The sequence below is a fragment of the Myotis lucifugus genome, unplaced genomic scaffold (assembly GCF_000147115.1).
Source record: "Myotis lucifugus unplaced genomic scaffold, Myoluc2.0 scaffold_5, whole genome shotgun sequence".
In the NCBI taxonomy this organism is placed as follows: domain Eukaryota; kingdom Metazoa; phylum Chordata; class Mammalia; order Chiroptera; family Vespertilionidae; genus Myotis; species Myotis lucifugus.
In genome coordinates, this window is record NW_005871053.1 from 5,665,914 (window position 1) to 5,684,933 (window position 19,020).

Genomic DNA, 19,020 nt, shown 5'->3' on the forward strand with positions numbered 1-19,020 from the left:
TGACCCAAGGCCCAGACTGCCCTTGGCAAACTTTCCAATAATAAAGAAAGAAAGGTCAGATTGTCTTTAAAGAGACATTTGAAAAGTGCCTTTGAACTTTGACATTATGAGATAGTCTTTTTAATCATTCTATTTATGGCCTTTAAATGAATGTAGAATGTTCATTTATCTCAGAAGACCTTTCCTGCATTGTCTAGTAATTTTCCTCTTGTAGATATGGGATCCTTCGGTCATTTATAGGGAGTTAAAGGGAAAAAGACAAGTGGCTTTAGCATTTACTTCACCAATGGCCATGGAAGAGACATTGAAATAGGCTATCTGTCTACAAATCACAGCCTGCTCTCAACATCTTGTAAATCTTTCCTTAACCTTTCATCATTTAACATCTTCATTATAGATAATGTCTATTGGATACCTTAGTCCTCTGGATAGCGCCTGTGGCTTCATTTACCAATGTTTTCGGGTACCATTTTAGTTCTGATGAACTCTTGTTTAAGGCTTGCTGAGTTTTATGCAGTCCTTGAAGACTTTTCTAAAAACCAGTTTTGTTGCTGACTCATCATTTCTGTTTATTTTCTTATGTGACTAACTCCTTTGTCATGGCCAGTCTCCTCTTGGTCTCCATGTAAGTAATACCAAATCCTTAAGCCCTGGCTAGGTAGCTCAGTTCATTAGAGCATCGGCCTGATATGCCAAAGTTCTGGGTTCAATCCCAGGTGAGGGCACATACAATAAGCAACCAATGAATGCATAAATTGGTTATTTATTGTATGTGGAACAACAATAATGTTCCTCTCTCTTCTCTCAAATCAATAAATAAAAAAATAATAAATAAATAAAATCCTTGACAATTCCATCAGTGATAAGATTACCATGATATCATGATGGGCTTCTTCCACTGATAGGGGGTTCTGATTGTTAGAAAGGCAATTGAATTACATTCCTACAACTTCCACTTGTTTGTTCTAAATTTGTCCATTGGCAGTCATTATTCTTTGATTAACTTTATTTCTTCATTCACCAGCCACATATTCAGTACCTATTCTGTGCTGGGTACTCTGATAGGTAATGGGGCTACAGAGACTTAAAAAAACCCAGCAGTCTCAGTCTTCAAGGATCTCAAGGCCAATTTATAGGGGTAGGAGTAGGTTAGGAATATAATATAAGCATAACCAGATTTGCCAGGCCTCCAGATCATAGCTATAAAGTCCCATTAATAGTGGTAATGTATACTTGGCTGTTTGGTCATTTTCCCCTTATAGTTTAAGACCCACAGTCCCTTGCTGAAGCCACTCTTGAAGTAGTTCTGAGAATCCCTGAGATTAAAAACGAAAAACCAGTTTTATTGCTAATTCATCATTTCTTCCAAGTGCCTACCTGTAAGTCCCCTCCCTCTAGACATGGCGGAACAGCATCTGCTGTGTGTGGGCTTCCTTGACCACTCCAGAATTTTCTGAGCATAACTGGACTCCTCACCAGTGTTGTGTCCCCAGAACTGTCTCAGATGCACTGGTGACATTTCCAAACCTGAGCAAGACTGGGTAATTTGTGCCAAAGCAGGAAGAAAGCTCACTTTCCCTATCATGTGTTGTAGTTTGTTGCATGCCACAACATGAGATCACTTGTACGAGATGAATGGCATCTCACCTGTTGCTTTCAAGATTTTCTGTTTGTAACTGGCTTTCAACAATTTGATCAGGATGTGTTTAGGTATGGATCCCTTTGAGTTTATTCTACTTGGAATATGTTGAGCTTTTTGAATGTATAGATTAATGTTTATTTTAATCAAATATGGGAAGTTTTCAGCCATTATTCATTCAAATATTATTTCTGCCCTCTTTCCTCTCCTCCTGTTATGCATATGTTCATATGCTTGAGGTGTCTCACATGTCTTTGAGACTCATCATTTTTATGTATTTACTTTTTCTCTTCCTAAAACTAGGTATTTTCAGTTATCCTATCTTCAAGTTTGGTGATTCTTCCTCCTGGCTTCTGCTGTTGAATCCTGTTAGTGAATTTTTCATTTCAGTGATTATACTTTTCACTTCCAGATCTATTACTTGGTTCTTTTTAAAAATAATTTCCATCTCTTATTAATATTGTATATTTGGTGGGACACTGTTATCATATTTTCTTTTGATATGGTTCTCTTTAGTATTTTTAACAATTTATAATAGATAATTTAAAATTTGTGTCTAGTAAATTCATCTGGGCTTCAGGGACAGTTTCTTTTGACTGTGTATGGGGTGGGCGGGAGTGGATCGCTGCTTTTTTCATGTGTACTTTCTAATTTCTTTGTACAGCTCATTTTTTTTTTGGTTGAAAACTGAATATTTTAAATAATATAATGTGGAAACTCTAGAAATTAGATTTGTTCCTCACTCACTCCATCTAGGATTTGTTATTGTTTCTATTTACTGCTGTTTGTTATTTAGTGACATCCCTGAACTATTATTTCTTGTGATGTGGCAACTGAATTCTCTTCTTGGTTAGTTTAATTGTCAGCTAATGACCCAGCAGAAATTTTCTTGAAAGCCTTGAGCCAGTAAATCTTCCAGCCTTGCTGAGGGGATCAGTGTGCGTCTGTGGAATACCTCCATTTTTTTTTTTTTTTGACTGAAAGTTGACCTAGCTTTCACTTTCTACTAACAGAACTTCAAGGTCATCCAGAGTTGAGAGATTAAGTCCTTTTCAGGTATTTCCTGAGCATACATACAACTCTACTAATGTGCATGCCCTTCTAGATTTCCAAAAATATGCCAGAGCTTTTCAGAACCCCCTAGGAATATTTTATTCTCATGCTTCTTTTAATTTTTCTGGTCAGCTTCTTATCAGTTAGCTGCTGCAACTGTTATGCCTGCCTAAGGCAATTGCAATGTTTCTGGGTTTTAACCCCACAAATGCCCTAGGGGTAAGCTCTGTTCTCAGTGGGTCAGCTCCAAGTCCAGTGGAATAAAGACAAGCTCTGTGAGTGGAGATTTCCATGGAGCTGCCAGACAGGTCAAATAATGACAATTATCTGGGGATAGGACTGGTGGGGAGCTCCAAATCAGTTTTCTCTGTGCCAGTGGCTACTACGCTGTTGTTTTTCACAGCTAATATGATTATGAGACTGTTGTTTTTACAGCTTCGCTAGAGCTGGGGAGGGGAAATGGCAGCACAAGTAAGTTAAAATACCACAAAACTTGCTGTCCTTACAAAGATTCAGCTGTTTTTGTTGAATAAACACTCTCTGGATTTTTGCAAGCCTTTCCTTAATTTCCGGAGTTCTCAAAAAGTTGCTTTTGAAAATGTTTGCTAGTGTTCCCACTGTTTTTATAGAACAACAAATTTTCAGTGTTTTTTACTCTGTCAATTTGGAAGGTTTCTCCTCTTCTTTTAACCTTCTTTTTAATTTCTGTATTACCTAGAGTAATAGGGAATGCTAGACAAACTTACATATTGATATAAGACATTATTCCCACAGCATATGATGAATGCATCCTCTTTCTTCAGCCGTCTTCTTTGTGGATCTTCTTTCTTGTACTGTGCTAGAGAATATGAACTGGACATTTTCTATAAATAAAAATATGGTGTCTCTTCTAATTTAAAGGAAATAATAAAAACCTTGAAAACATTAAAAATTAAAACAGCACCATCACCACTACCACCATTCATCTCGGAACATAAGTAAGATTTATGCTCCTATGTAACTTTAACAAGAACATTAGGACATTTTTTTTCTACTGTTCATTGTCTGACACATTCAAGACCACTGAACCTCATTATAACCAATGCTTACTGTTCCCGTTGAAGAAGGGAGATCCAGATGGCCCCGGAGGCTCATTTCTACCCCCTTTCAGCTGTTTAGCAAAGAAGTGGCTCAGCAGGTCTGAGTTAGCTCAATGGAAGAAGACAAGACTGGTTCCAGACACTGAGCTCTGAGGCTCCCTCTCAGCATCAAGGCCACTTCTTTACTAGGAAGCTTCCGTGTTACAGTCACCCAGACACTTCCTGCATTCTGTCCCTAAAAATACACAGAGCGTTATGAGTTAGGGGTGTTTCTACTGACACTCTATATCTGACCTAACCACACCTCTCAGGGAACCATGTCACTGTACTTCTGGGCTTGCATGTTCCCTCCTCACTCTCCAGATAACCTCATTTCCTAAAACCCGCCACCACAGCAGTGTGTATGTGTCCATGTCCCATGTGTATGATGTTAATTGTAAAACCTAAACCTCGTGAAGGAGAGGAAATATTTGTCATGAAGTTGTATCCCTTTCAAACTCTTAGGAATCTCAAGGACACATATTTCCCAAGCATCTAACATTTAGCTCTTAAAGATATGTAATTTCCTTCTTTTCTTTTTCATGCCTTTGAACATGAAAATTCAAACGAAATACAAACCCTTTCATTACCCCTATTCATTTCAGACCAGTGGGCTTGTCACTCTAGTAAACCTGTCAGGAAGGAGAATGAAGGCTATAAAAACATTCCATGAACAACAAGATGCATGAATAAGCACTGAGATCAAGCATAATAAAGTAGCCTATGTGGGTCAGCTGTCCCTTAGATTGATGCTACGTAGTAAATAGAATTATGGCAACTCAGAAACCTTAACACTGGCTTTTATATTTGACTCTTCCATGGCCTCTCATTTAACATGCTTTACTTAATTTTTTAACACAATGAGCCCACTTTTCCATTTTTGTTGTGTAGACGTAGGCCCAGGACTTGCTGGGAAGATATGTCCTCAATCCAGACCAAATGGATGGAGGTGGCTGCAGCATTCCCAAGGAGAGGTGCAGAGGAGCCTCTTGAACATCTAGCAGGATATAATTCTAACTGTGTGCTCTGTTATCAATGGTTTGGCCAGCTAGCATATTGTCTTTCAGCTCCTCTCCAAATCTGACATTGATGCCATGGTAAAAAACAGTAACAGCTCTCCTGCCCCAGGAAATGAAAGGTTAAACAGAGCTTGTCTTACCTTGGTGTTTTGATGAAAGAAATACTAGTATATTTGTGGTATAAGGAACTGATGGAGAGGTTTCTAGGTGCCATGCATTCTTCAACATCATCTACACTAATAAAAGACCTGCTCATTTCCTACTGGGGATGTGCCCGCAACCCAAGTACATGCCCTTGACCGGAATCAAACCTAACTGTCAGCCAAGATGGCGGCCGGCAGCCAGGCACTGAAGTGAGCAGGGAGGCTTGCTTCCTCCAGGGACTGCTTGGCTGTGAAACTAATCAGTTGTCACTAGATGATGAAAAATTGTGGGCACCAACCACTCACAGCAATGCCGAGAGTCACAACACACTTCCCCAAAGTGACACCAACTACGTGGAGTAATAAATCTCATCATTTTAATTGTGCAACTTGAGGAAATGAAGGATAGAATGTGTGTTCTTTAGTCACCATGTCTTAATTTCTGATAACACAGAATGCTTAAAATGAGAGAAGAGTATGATGAAGTGCCCTAAGGCAAAACCTTAAAGGCAAGTCCAATTGCAGGTCATGAAAAGCTTCAAGGAACTTCTGCAACTTCGAGCATCTTTCTCTCCTACCACAGTGTAAGAACTGACAGGCTGCTTTTGCTTGCTAATTAAACTTGCATTACTTTTTGTGACTAAAAGACTTGTTTAGTAACCTTCAAAGAGATACTGAAACCAGTAGGAGATTATTAATGTCCCTGTTTTGGGTGTTTGAGAGTCTCCTGCTGAGGTCCTAGCTTTGAGTCCCACTGGTATTGACTTAGTTTCTTAATCTCTTAATTGAAAGACAACTTCAAATAATGTTGCCTAGCTTGAGGCTTCCAGAAGGGCCAAGAGCTTACCTGAGAAGAAAACATAAGGAATGGAGTTTGTCTTTGTGAACCAACAATCAGATAGACCTCTTCTGAATGAAGCAAAATGGCAAATAGTATAGGCACAACCTATAGATCAAAAATAAGTTTTTGTTTGCAAAGCATAAAATATCTGTTCTAAAGAGTACTTGGAGTGTCTGACTTTTCACCTCTCTGAATTCTACCTCCAATGGATAATACTCAAGCTGTCAGAGGGCAATTGACAATGAGAAGATAGATTGTGCCTATGTTGAACCTAATGTTCCTAAACCATTTTTACTTAATGGTGACACTTTTTATTAATGATTGTTAGCACATTGAGGAAAGTGTGTTAATTCAGTCTCGAGAAATTTGAGGAGCCTGGGAATAATCTGAAGGATGTATCCAGAAAGTACTTGGAAATATATATGTGGAATTTAGGACTCAATGGGCTGCTGATATGGATGTAGGAGTCATCAGTATATGTGTGGTTGTGGATGCAAAATATGTTCATGAAATCACACAATATATAGCTTGACCTCTTCTACTAGTATTGTAGCCTTATTCATCACTTCCACCTTGTATCCTGTTGTAGCCTTATTCATCACTTCCACCGTGTATCCTGTTTTAGCTCTACTGTTTATCATATCAGTACAGAAAACCTCACACTTCTAAAGCTTTGCTCATGCTGTGGTTTTGTCTGAATTGTTTTTACTTTCTCTACCAGATGAACTCTTACTAATCCTATAAAGACCAGCTTAGACCAACTTCTTTTGTGAAGTGCTTCCCCAAATACCATTCCCAACCCAACCAGAATTGATCCTTCTTTTCTCTGTTCCCATAATATCTTGTACATCCTTCCATTTGGGTATTAATCACAATCCATTGTCATTGTTTGTGAGCTTCCTAAAAGTATGGGCTCTCTAGCTTCTGCCTATACCTCTTTGTGTATAAGTTAGGGCAGGACGAGCTGACCATCCACATATAGATGGGTTCCCATGTGCCAACAACTCCTTTCAGCAAAAAGTCAAAGACCTTATTGATCACTTCATGCATGATCAATCCCACTACCGTCTAGTAGTTAGTGGGGGTCCAATCAATGGTCATTCTTGAAAGAAGGAAGTAGTAGGAGTCTGTAGTGAAGACTAGAGTAAACTCTAGTGTTACAAATACAAACGTCAATACAGACACAGTCTAATGATTCACATCATTTTATTCAGATATTCTGTCTTGTAACTTGGAGACTCACTTTGAGAATTAATTCTAAAAACTAGTCAAGTTTATTTTCACACAGTTCTCTGTGTTTGAACTTTTAGCTAAGGGGTTTTTCAGACTGTCAAGGAGGTGAAGTTACTTGTTCTGTGGTATTTTATTTTGTCTTGTTTTGCTTTACTTGTGTCGATTTTTCTCATACACTACTCTGCAACTTGTTGACCCTGAGGTTTCTGTCTACTTCACTGACCCTCACTTCAGGAGCAGCTATATTTTCTGTAACAGAGTAATTCCCTTTTATCTCTCCACAGTCAATATATTTGAGCTCACAAAGCTCTGTTTGAAGTCAGTCTGAGTCTCCCACTTGGAAGCAAGATGCCACTGAAGGAGAATGTAAACTGCAGCCCTTTACAGGAAACTCATTTAAAAACCTACATCTTCCTATGCACCTGGTTCTAGTAAAAAACAACCTAAAGGATTTACAACTCATTTGTTGTTATAAATGAATCCTAGAATTAAAATAAGCTAATGGGTAATTTTTACTTTTTAAGGAGTATCACTGAAGTTTATTTATATGATATTTATTTTACTTTTCTCACACTTGCATTTCAAGGATTTTTAAATGTTGTTTTTCTTTATGTCAGATTTTTAAAAAACATTCTCATTGTAGGTGTCAAAGTAGCATTATGTCTTGAACGTGAGGAGCTATTAAACATGGACAGATATTAAAACAACTAAATAAACGGATTTGGGGAATATTTTAATGGTTTCTCAACCACCTTTTGATTTTTATCAACAAATGCTTGTTATCCAGAATTCTAAGCCATTTCCCCTCTCTTTTAGAGCCCTGGTGTGCAGTAAGTACCTTGGCAATACACACAGATATCCACCAACACACACACACCAGACATCCATTTGCATGAGGTGATTGATAAACACTTTTTTCTTTTGCTGAAAGAAGGAGATGGTCCACAGGAACCCATCCATGTATGAATGGTCAGCTCAGCCCTACTCCCTACCTATTCAGAGAGGGGTATGAGCAGAAGCTAAAGGGGCTGTTTTATGAGGAAACTTGTGACAATGTAGACACAAGCTCATGGCCTTAGGAACTAGGGGCCAAAGCACTCTGCAGAGCTTGGGGAGAGTATTCTTCCTTTAGTCCCTGAGGCTTTGGCGCTCAAAGAGCCAGTGTCTACCCCCCCCTCCCCCAAGAGGATTCCAAGCAGTGGGCTTTGACTAGGGGTCCCAAGTGAAAGAATGTCTCTCTAGAGACTGGGGTGGGGAGAGGACTTGAAGTTGTCTGTGGTCTTGCAGTTCTGCACATGGCAGCTGAGATCCAGTGAACTGATGCGATCTCATTTATACCCACAAACTGCAGAGTAATCAAATGATTGATATGTTTCTAAACTGTGGTGATTCACCTTATCTTGGTTCTGGCCCAAACCAAAAACCTTAGTGCTGGATTTGTTGGTCTTTGTTACCTCTGGTCAGATTGGGGGGCTCTACAAAGTTGGTTAATTCAATTTTGGATATTAATTTAAGCTTCCAAAGCCTATTAAAAATAAGACCTATTAGGAAATATTAGTCTTTGACCCTTTTGATTGGGAAGAAGTCACACAGAATAAAACGAGCCTCGTAAATCTGAAGGAGCTGACCTTAAAGCAGGGGTCCTCAAACTACGGCCCGCGGGCCACATGCAAATACAAATATTGTATTTGTTCCCGTTTTGTTTTTTTACTTCAAAATAAGATATGTGCAGTGTGCATAGGAATTTGTTCATAGTTTTTTTTTAAACTATAGTCCGGCCCTCCAACGGTCTGAGGGACAGTGAACTGGCCCCCTGTTTAAAAAGTTTTGAGGACCCCTGCCTTAAAGGACCTGAAGGAAAGACCTGATCCTCTAAAGCAGATGTGTCCCTCAAGAAGCAGAAGTAATTGGGACCCTTTCCTTTGTGATTAAATTCACAGCACCATGTTGCTGAAATGTACAAAGGGGAACTGCCTGCCAGATGCATAACTTACTTTAGAAGTTGTTAAAAAGTTGATGCTTTTAAAAATGTTTACTATGGGCTAGATAATGTGCTAAACACTTATATAAATTATTACTTTAGTCTGCACAATATCTAAGTAGTAGTACCATACCTATCATATAGGTCAGTGGTCGGCAAACTCATTAGTCAACAGAGCCAAATATCAACAGTACAAAGATTGAAATTTCTTTTGAGAGCCAAATTTTTTAAACTTAAACTATATAGTTAGGTACATTGTTATTAACTTAATTAGGGTACTCCTAAGGCTTAGGAAGAGCCACACTCAAGGGGCCAAAGAGCTGCATGTGGCTCGCGAGCCGCAGTTTGCCGACCACGGGTATAGGTGAAGTGTAAGTAACTTGCCTGAGATCATTTTGCTAGTAAGTGGCAAAATAGATATTTGAATCAGGTATATCTGACTCTTAAACTCATGCTTTTAATCATAAAACAAAATTACTTTTGTAAGGAAAAGCAAGGTTTTGAAAGCTCTAACTCACTGTCATGATTTGCATTACTGCAAAGCATTAGGATTTGGAAGGTTGAATGGTGCAAAAGCCAGAACGTGATATAAATACTGAGTGACAAATCAACCTCCCTGACTGTCTCTCTCTGACTGTCACACTGGCCCTTAATTTATGTCCCTGTGCACCATGGAACTGAAGAAAGGGAGAGGTGGTTTTCAGAAAATCTGTTTGCACTGTTGTAGCTATAGGTCAGTTCATCTCTCCCCTCCTCTCCGAAGCTTTAGCTGGGTTGCAGCTCTTGCAGTAGTTTCTCCCTCCCTACATTTCTTCCACGCTCATGATTGGCAGGGTTGACTTGGCAACCAGACGACACAGCCTTGTGATGAATTCTTGATTTGAAATTATGTATTGTTTAAATGTCAGTGTGCTCATTTCTCATATCCCCATTGGGGCAAAAACCATAGTTTATACCTTTTAGAAACCAACTCGATAGTACCTGTGCGCAGTGCCTTGCACAGAGTCAGGTCTACTGTCTACTACACTGTTCAGCAATTTTATAATGATTTCAATACCTATGCAGCCCTAGTTAAATCAGATCTAAGCATGTTTTGCATTTAAAATGAATCTTTCAGGAGCTCCTGCTCAGTGAGTATTTCCATCATCACCTTCTTTGGGAATTCTGTTAATGCTGGTTTATCAAATCCAAAGTTTTCTCCTCCCTCTTCCTTGGCCTGCATTCTCAGTCTGAAGTATTTCTTATCTGCAGCATCTTCTTGAAATTCTCTGTTGTGTTGACTGTCCCTCCTTTTCTTTAGATGAGAACCCAGCATTTTTGCTCTACTCCTACCCATTGGCTCCTTCCCTGAGAGGCAGGCAGCAGGAGAAGCAGAATAATCTGGGGCTTCGGAGTCACACGTGGTTGAAAATTCCATCTGCACTGAGGGAAACTTAGCTGAGCCTCAGCTTTCTGGTCTGTAAAATGTAGAGAACTGCACCCATCTCATAGGATTTATGTGAAGACAAAACAAATTCGTTAGGTAAAGCACCCATCCTGGCCCTTGGCCCACCATAGGTGATAATGAATTTGTTTGCCTTTTTAAAATATCTTCTCTTTATCCCCTCACCCTTTATTATTGCCTTTCTTCTCCTTCCTTCCCCTAGATATAGATTTCTTTATATGTATCCTCCCTGAGCGATCGAATCCATTTTATTCTCCCCAAAGATAATCCCAACTCTGTATCAGTGCTTTCAGTCCTGGAGATTTGATAGAGGTTCAACAATGAATAATGTGTTCCAGGGTCACGGAATGTCTTAAATCTTTTCTCAATCCCCACTCCTCAGAGCACTCGCTTCTGCTGATAGTGCCACAGGCACACAAGGGTGAAGTGCAAGCCCCTGCCGCCTGCCCGCCGAGCCCTGTGGAACCTTCTGCAGCACCTCTTGAGTGGGCAGCAGCATCATCTCCCACCGGCACAACTTCCATGGTGTCCAAGGACCTCTCCCACCTTCAATCTCTCGTAGCCAATTCTTTTTGCGCTTTGTCCCCTAAAAGCACAGTTTGAATCATGTTCCTTTCCTGATTAATACTCTTAAGTGACTCCTCATTGCCTATAACTTAGGTTATAACTCAGCTCTTTGGTCAAAGCCTTCACCTTTGAGCCCAGAACTTATGTTCAGTCTCATTTCCCCACAATATGCATCCTGTGCTCCCATCAAAGGAGACTAATCGATGTTCCAAGAACACACCCTTGTACTCTGCTGCCACTGCCTTTGTGTCTTTTGTTCCTGCTGTTTCCTCCCCTATCCATGCTTTCCTCCTCACCCCTCCAATTTCTCCTTGTACTCTTGCCCATTCTGGAACACCCAGGTTAAAGACTTTGGACACTTGTTGATAAAACTGGCTCCTTCCTTGGTCCCCCTTCACCACCCTCTGCCTCCCCTACCCACCCCTTTTTTCCTCAGGCTCCTTCCCTTACTCACCCCCAAGGTCTTGCTGTAGCTTTTCTTCCCCCCAAACACTAGATCAGAACTTTCCACACTGTTTTATCACAGAACACTTCTTAAAAATCATAGAATTGAAGAATACAGTACACAGACAGTACAGAGTGAATTGACAGACCAATTCATTGCTGTAAGAAACATTCAGCCACACCCTTTTATAAACTTGGCAATGACTCCATGAAGTTGGATCATCATACCATGTGCATATCACGTTTCTTCTTCTTTTTTTCTTGTATTGCAACACAACATAAAGTCTCACTTCTCACAGGTATAATATAACCAAGAGAAAATGAAACATGAACCTTATTTTTATTGTTCCTTTGCAGGTTTTTTTAGAAAGTAAAAACTTTCTTTATCTTTGAAGTCCTCAGCTTTTTACTACTTCAATTTAGGCACCATCTGAGAAATATGACTCAGCTTTTTATTAAAACTTCCATTTTTCAGGCAGAGATCCATAGATATTAAGTGTATGTACTAGTAATGTGTAATATGCAATAAAGGGTTAATAGCATCACAAAAATATGTTGAACTTATCAGATACAGACCAGCAATCATTACAAGCGAAATATATTAACGATGGCAAATAATGCCTATGCTTCCCACTCATTCATGCATCCGGGGCCTCTCCATGCCAGATCCTGGCATTCCCAATAGGGCACAAATTCCACACAGGCATATACTTGCATAACAACAAGGACTGTGTACAGTGTGTAGTGTTTTGCTTATATATAAGGCAGTTTAGATTTAAAAGTCAGTAGAGTTGTTATTATTCTTGCTGCACTGCACTCATTAACATCTCCCTGGACAAATGTAGTTTGGAAAACATTGTCCTAGTATACTTGCTTTCATTTACATAATTTCAGTTATCACCTGCTAAGCCACAAATCTAACATCCTCCAAGAAAATTTACCTTGATATTGCTAATTTGGACAGTACTCAGATTTGCATTTCCACAGCTCCTGGCCGTCAGAGTTCAGTTTGTACCAGGAAAGAAATGGTGGAAGGGAGGGAGGAAGCAGGGAATCTTACCGATTCTTACATTTCTGTAAATATGATGTTTGTCGTGAAAGTGATAAAAGGTCAAGTTCACAAAATCATTTAGCATAAAATTTCTAATCTAAGTTAAATATGAGTATAATTTGAATGACTGAAGTGAGGGGTCAGTAGAGATAAAACAGGCTTTCTAGTGAGATTTGGCAAGTAGAAAATGTGCTTTTGGTAAAAAACATACTCTGAAACTACAAAAATAGTTACATAATTTTAAGATTACATATAGCCTAGACCAGTGGTCGGCAAACTCATTAGTCAACAGAGCCAAATATCAACAGTACAATGATTGAAATTTCTTTTGAGAGCCAAATTTTTTAAACTTAAACTATATAGGTAGGTTCATTGTTATTAACTTAATTAGGGTACTCCTAAGGCTTAGGAAGAGCCACACTCAAGGGGCCAAAGGGCCGCATGTGGCTTGCGAGCCGCAGTTTGCCGACCACGGGTCTAGACGTACTCTTTTGCTACATTTAAAAATTTTGTAAATTGTCAATTTATTTTCTGATTTCCCCTCATTCTTGGGTTTCATTTTTCTTGGTGCCAAACATCTAGTCTGATCAGTTAAGGGGAGAGGGCTGGGGAGGTCAGTGGAATTTGTCATGGCACTGCGCTGGCCTTCTAGCCTCAATTTTGGTCATCATCTGATTATCTACTTTATGTCTGCCTGCTTTGGGGCCTAAATACAATCTAGAGTTGCTCTCTGGATCATAGAGAATCTATCATTTGATTATTTTACACTAGAGGCCCAGTGCACAAAAATTTGTGCACTGGCGGGGAATGGGGGGTGGGGGAGTGTCCCTCAGCCCCACTTGTGCCCTCTCACAGTCTGGGACCCCTCGGGAGATAACCACCTGCTGGCTTAGGCCCGCTCCCCGGGTGGCAGATGGCAGGCCCGATCCCTCGGTGCCTGCCCTGCCTCCCCGGGTCGCGCACACGGCAGAGCCGATCTGGGGGTTGGGGCGCCACCTCGGGTCGGGTCGCACATGGGATGCCCTAGGCAGGTCGAACACGGGATGCCTGGATGGAGGCCGGGCAGGCTGGCTGATCGCTGCTGCACCCCTCCACCCCCGGCCGCCCTGGGTCGGGTCGCACACGGACGCCCGCCACCCTGGGTCGCAGATAGCAGGCCCAGATGGCGACAGGGCAGGCGGGATGGCACTGTCCCGCCCTGCCTGCAGTATGCAAATTAGCCGCCATCTTTGTTGGTGGTTAATTTGCATATCACGCTGATTAGCCAATGGGAGGCGTAGCAAAGGTATGGTCAATTACCATGTTTGTCTATTATTAGATAGGATTATAACAGGTAAGTCTTTTTGAAGTAGATTCTAATAATTGTCCCGCTATTGTTCTAGGACTAATACCACTTATTCCTTTGTAATGAGGATAGATAGTCCTGCTTTCAGTGTAGTTTTATAGGGTTTGCTTTCAAGCAAGCTTATGTTTCTTTCTTTTCTTACCGCCTGCCTTGGTGTCCTGATAGTTTCAAAGAAAGCATGGAGAAATCATCATACTCTGACTGGCTGATAAATAATAGCATTGCAGAGCTCGTGGCCTCCACAGGCCTTCCCGTGAACATCAGTGATGCCTACCAGGACCCGCGCTTTGATGCCGAGGTAAGAGGAGTCCTCGTCCTCAGGAGTCTAAAGGTGCGGTTGTCACTCTGTTGATGGTTTGCTGATTGAAGCAAAAAAGGGACATCATACAGATTGACAGCAGCCCTGAAGTTTACTGGCAATTCTTTTGCATTTTCCCCCTCTGATTGGATTGTGTGCATTGCCTACAGTTGATTGACAGGAAAATTTCCTCTCTCCACCCTGATTTGTGGCCAAGTGGCTATTAATGTATTAGTCTGATGGTCTTTTATGATTTGGTACATTTTATATGAAATGTACCCATATTCATGTACCCATGCATTAAATGTACCCATGTATATTTTATATTAATCATAATTAGTATTAAACTATGAAATAGCTAATAATGAAAATGTGTATATAACATAGTTATTTCCCAACACATACTAGAACGACTACTGTATTTTTAAAAATTGCTCCAGAGCAACAGTAAATTGGTTTGTTATTGTTTAATGTTAATCATTGTGCTGATATACAGAATATACTAAAGTAATATAGGTTCTGATTTGTAGAAGTTTAAAATGTGAGATAGTACAGAATATCATGCAGATGAATTTACCCAAACTTATCAAATGTTTTTACGTGTATTCAATAAATTGTAAGTTTATTTTTAATTTATTGAAGAGTTAGGGAACCGAGGTCAGTTAATGTGGCTGAAGGGCCGGATGGATGAGGCTGGAGAGGGAAACAGAGGCCAGATCACTCAAAGAGGGGAAAGGCATGTTAAGAGATTTGAGTACTTATCCTGGGCAATGGAGAACAGTAGTTGGGTTTTAAATGGGGGAGAACCAGGAGCTATATTTTAGAAAGATCACACTGCTACAAAACAGAAGGTAGATTAGTGATAACAACTGAACATTTAATCTGTGCCACCCTAGGCAGTAGGTGTCATCATCCCCATTTTACAGACGCTGAGAGCTGGTCTGTGATTCTGGAGACAGACAAGGATTCAGTCCTAGTCTCAGAGTCCACAGCCCTTACTCTCTTCCTTCTTTGTGCTATCTCCAGTGTGTGAGTAGAACATGACAATGGCAGGGAGCCTGGAATCTAAGTCTAATCTGTTTTCAGTCAGATCATCTTCACAGATCTCTGCAGGGAAATTTTTAATTCCCTAAACTCACCGCCTCTCTGCAATTGCCTGGAATTCTCTTTCTCCAGGCTACATCCTCCATGTATTTCTCTTCATTATTGAGCATCAGTTTCTTTCATGAACTCCCAGTTGGAGTTCCATATTACGTGTCTCTCCTGTGTGCTCCTTTAGCTGTCCCAATGCTGACTGCCCTCTAGCTCTGTTCGGTCTATTTCATTAAATCTGAATTTTGCGTTATCTTCCTTGGGAAAGCGCTTCTCCTGTAAGGAAGGCACCACTACCTTGGTTCTATGCCTGGCGGAGAGGAAATGATTATAGATGTCAATATTTGTATACGGTAGCATTGTGACTGGGCTATGCCTGATTTTATAAAGCTTGGCCTCTGGCTGTGTTTCTTTCCTCCTTAATTTTAGAAAATACCAAAGAACAGATTTCTAAACACAGTTTTAGGAAGTGCTTTCAGTCTTCTATTATTAACATCAGTAATAACTGAACAAACAGAAAGGCTAGCTATGAAGAAACATCATAAATTGCCAATTTATTGTTACAATGTCAACATGTTAGACTAGATGTGAAGGGATGATTATTGCATGCTACCCCACATTATTGCATTAAATTTGGTATGGATTACTATTATTTTGCACTTAGCTTTGGACTATGAAGTCAAATTTTGGAGAAGCAAAAAGAATCAACAAACTATACCATTTTAAAAAGTTGGTTCATAAGATATAGTGTGTAAAAGTATAACACAATATGATTCAGTAAATACCCACCATCCAGTTTAAGGAAAAAAAAAAGATCATTACTTTTGAGTTATTGTATTAATCTTCCCTAATCCCATCTTATTTATTTCCCCCCAGAGGTAACCACTATCCTAATTTTAATTTAATGTTTCTTTGCTTTTCTAGACAGTTTCATCCCATAGATTTGAATCCCTGCAAAATATGTTGTTATATTTTATATGTCTCTAAAATTTCTATAAGTTAAGTTATTTACTGTGTATGGTTTTCTGTGGCTTGCTTTTTTGTTCAACGTATAATCCCTAGTCACATGAATTTATAATTCATTCATTTATTTTCACTGCTGCAAAGTATCCCATTGTATGAATATGCCTCACTGTACTTATCTACTATGTTGTTGATAGACATTTGAATTTAGTGTTTTGCTGTCTCTAAGTACACAGGTGCTAGAGATTTTCTAGAGTCTGTACCTAGGAGAATGACATGTTGGTCATAAATGATAAGCATCTTCACCTTTATAGGAAATGTAAAATTCTTGTCCAATCATTGTTCTTTTTTTCTCATGAAAAACAGCCGTGTAGCTAGCATAATTACTAGTAATATCTCAAGAATACTTCTTGCTAATACAATGTGGTGAGCTTGAATGTACCATATCCTTATATCTATAGACAGACTCTTAGCACGTCTCTTCCTGATTAGTGATGCAGCTTTTTACATTTTCTCCACACTTAGCTTTCCATCCCAGTAAGGGAGACTGCCCGATGATCCATAGAAACAACAGTGTGGACGGTTGAGCAAAAAGGCAACAATTATTTCTGTGGGATTGAGCATAAAAATTTCATGCCCTGATGCAGTCGTTAGAAGCAGTGATGTCTGAAAACAGTAAACTGTGGTAGCTGAAGCAGTGACTATTTCGTGAAATCACATTCTACTCTATGATAAAATGTGTATTTATTTTAGACTGTCATTATTTCTTGGGTTTCTACCTATGTACTTTCAATCTGCCATACAGCTAATACCAGATTTTAAATGAAAATCTTAAGATGCATTATATCATGATTTTTACATGATGTGTTTGCATGGTACTTGAATTTAAAATTATTTTATGTTTTTTCTTCTTATGCTGAAGAAAAAAATGGAAGGGAATTTATCAATATAAATGGAGATGAGAGAAGGGAGAGGAGAGTGAGAGAGATGTGGCATTTAGTAGATCTGTCCTATAAATGTGTGTATATGGTGTGAGTGTGTGTGTGTGTGTTATGTATCACACCAGAAAAATCAAAATTATTTACCTGCTTAGGCTCTCTTTCTTCTCAAGTATATTTTTCCCCAGTAACAAATGCCAGTTGTTTATCTTAATAATGAGTGAAATGGGCCCTGACCGGTTTGGCTCAGTGGATAGAGCATTGGCCTGCGGACCGAAGGGTCCCGGGTTCGATTCCGGTCAAGGGCATGTACCTTGGTTTTGGGCACATCCCCAGTAGGGGGTGTGCAGGAGGCAGCTGATCGATGTTTCTCGCTCATCGATGTTTCTAACTATCCCTCTCCCTTCCTCTCTGTAAAAAATCAATAAAATATATTTTTTTAAAAATAATGAATGAAATGGACTTCAGACTGATCCACAGCCCTCCCCAAGAGGCTAAAAGGATGAAACCTTCTCCGAACAAAGCCTGATGGTGTAGATCAGTGGTCGGCAAACCGCGGCTGGAGAGCCACATGCGGCTCTTTGGCCCCTTGAGTGTGGCTCTTCCACAAAATACCACGTGCGGGCGTGCACATACAGTGCGATTGAAACTTCGTGGCCCATGCGCAGAAGTCAGTTTTCGGCCTGGGCGAGTCTATTTTGAAGAAGTGGCGTTAGAAGAAGTGGGGGGTGTTGGTCGGTCTGGCGACCGGAGACACGGCGCAGGCGGGCCGGGATATGCAGCGCGGGGGAGGCGCTCGCGATTTGTGCACAAGTTGAGTGAGCCGGTCAGTCAGCAGTCTCATTGTGCAGTGGTTAGTGCTAGTCGCATCCGCAAATCGCGCATGGGTGACAAAAGTACCTACTCGAAGCATAAAGTTACCTGTATTTTTCCAACCAGCTGCAAATCCTACAGGTATTTTTGTCATCAATTTAAGAATTGTAATTATTTTGTGTTGGTGGCTTTATTATTATAAAATGAAACATTTTTTTAGGTGCCCTGTTTGACATGCCTACAAAGAAGAAGCAAAGAAAAATGGAAGACGAAAACCGTGAATTTAAAGTTGGATGGACCAAGACTTTCGCGTTTATTCAAAACTTAAATGGCCTTCCGACCTGTCTTATTTGTCAGGAAAAATTGGCGCATAACAAGAAATCAAATTTGGAGAGACACTTTACAACTAAACACGTGTCATTTAGTACTAAATATCCTGTCGGTGATGCAAGGAAGAAAGCAGTTGAGGAACTTCAGAAGAGTCAAGAAAAATCAAGTTCTGTATTTAATTATTGGATGCAATCTTCCAACAATGTTAATATTGCAAGTTTTGTGGTTAGTCAAGAGATTGCTAAGAGAGGAAAACCATATACAGACAGCGAATACATAAAAAATTGTTTTATAAATGCATCCGAAGAGCTATTTCGGGATTTTAAGAACAAAGCAGATATTCTACAAAAAATTAAAGAATTACCATTGTCTGCTAAAACAGTGAAAGATAGAACAGTCAAAATGTCTTTGAATATAACCAACCAGCAAATTGAAGATCTTAAATTGCTTTCAGCTTTATCAATAGCAGTTGACGAGTCTTGTGACATAAATGATACAGCGCAAGTTTCACTTTTTGTACGATTTATTTCATCTACAGGTCCTAAAGAAGAACTTTTAGGATTATTGCCACTCAAATGTCAAACACGTGGGGAGGATATATAGCAAATGCTGTAATTGAGTGCATTGAAAAACATCATATTCCACTCGATAAAATTGTCTCAATTTCAACAGACGGGTCGAAAAGTATGACCGGCGTAAGAAACGGGT

At 39.8% G+C, this 19,020-nt stretch overlaps 1 protein-coding gene across 1 annotated transcript in view; it reads left to right on the forward strand.

Moving 5' to 3' along the window:
• The window catches only part of PDE11A (phosphodiesterase 11A), a 270,293-nt gene that overhangs the window by 107,949 nt on the left and 143,324 nt on the right, over window positions 1–19,020 (forward strand). Inside the window, exon 6 of the mRNA XM_006083068.3 lies at window positions 14,044–14,176. Coding sequence (XP_006083130.1) covers window positions 14,044–14,176 — 133 coding nt within the window. The remainder of the gene's footprint in view (window positions 1–14,043; window positions 14,177–19,020) is intronic.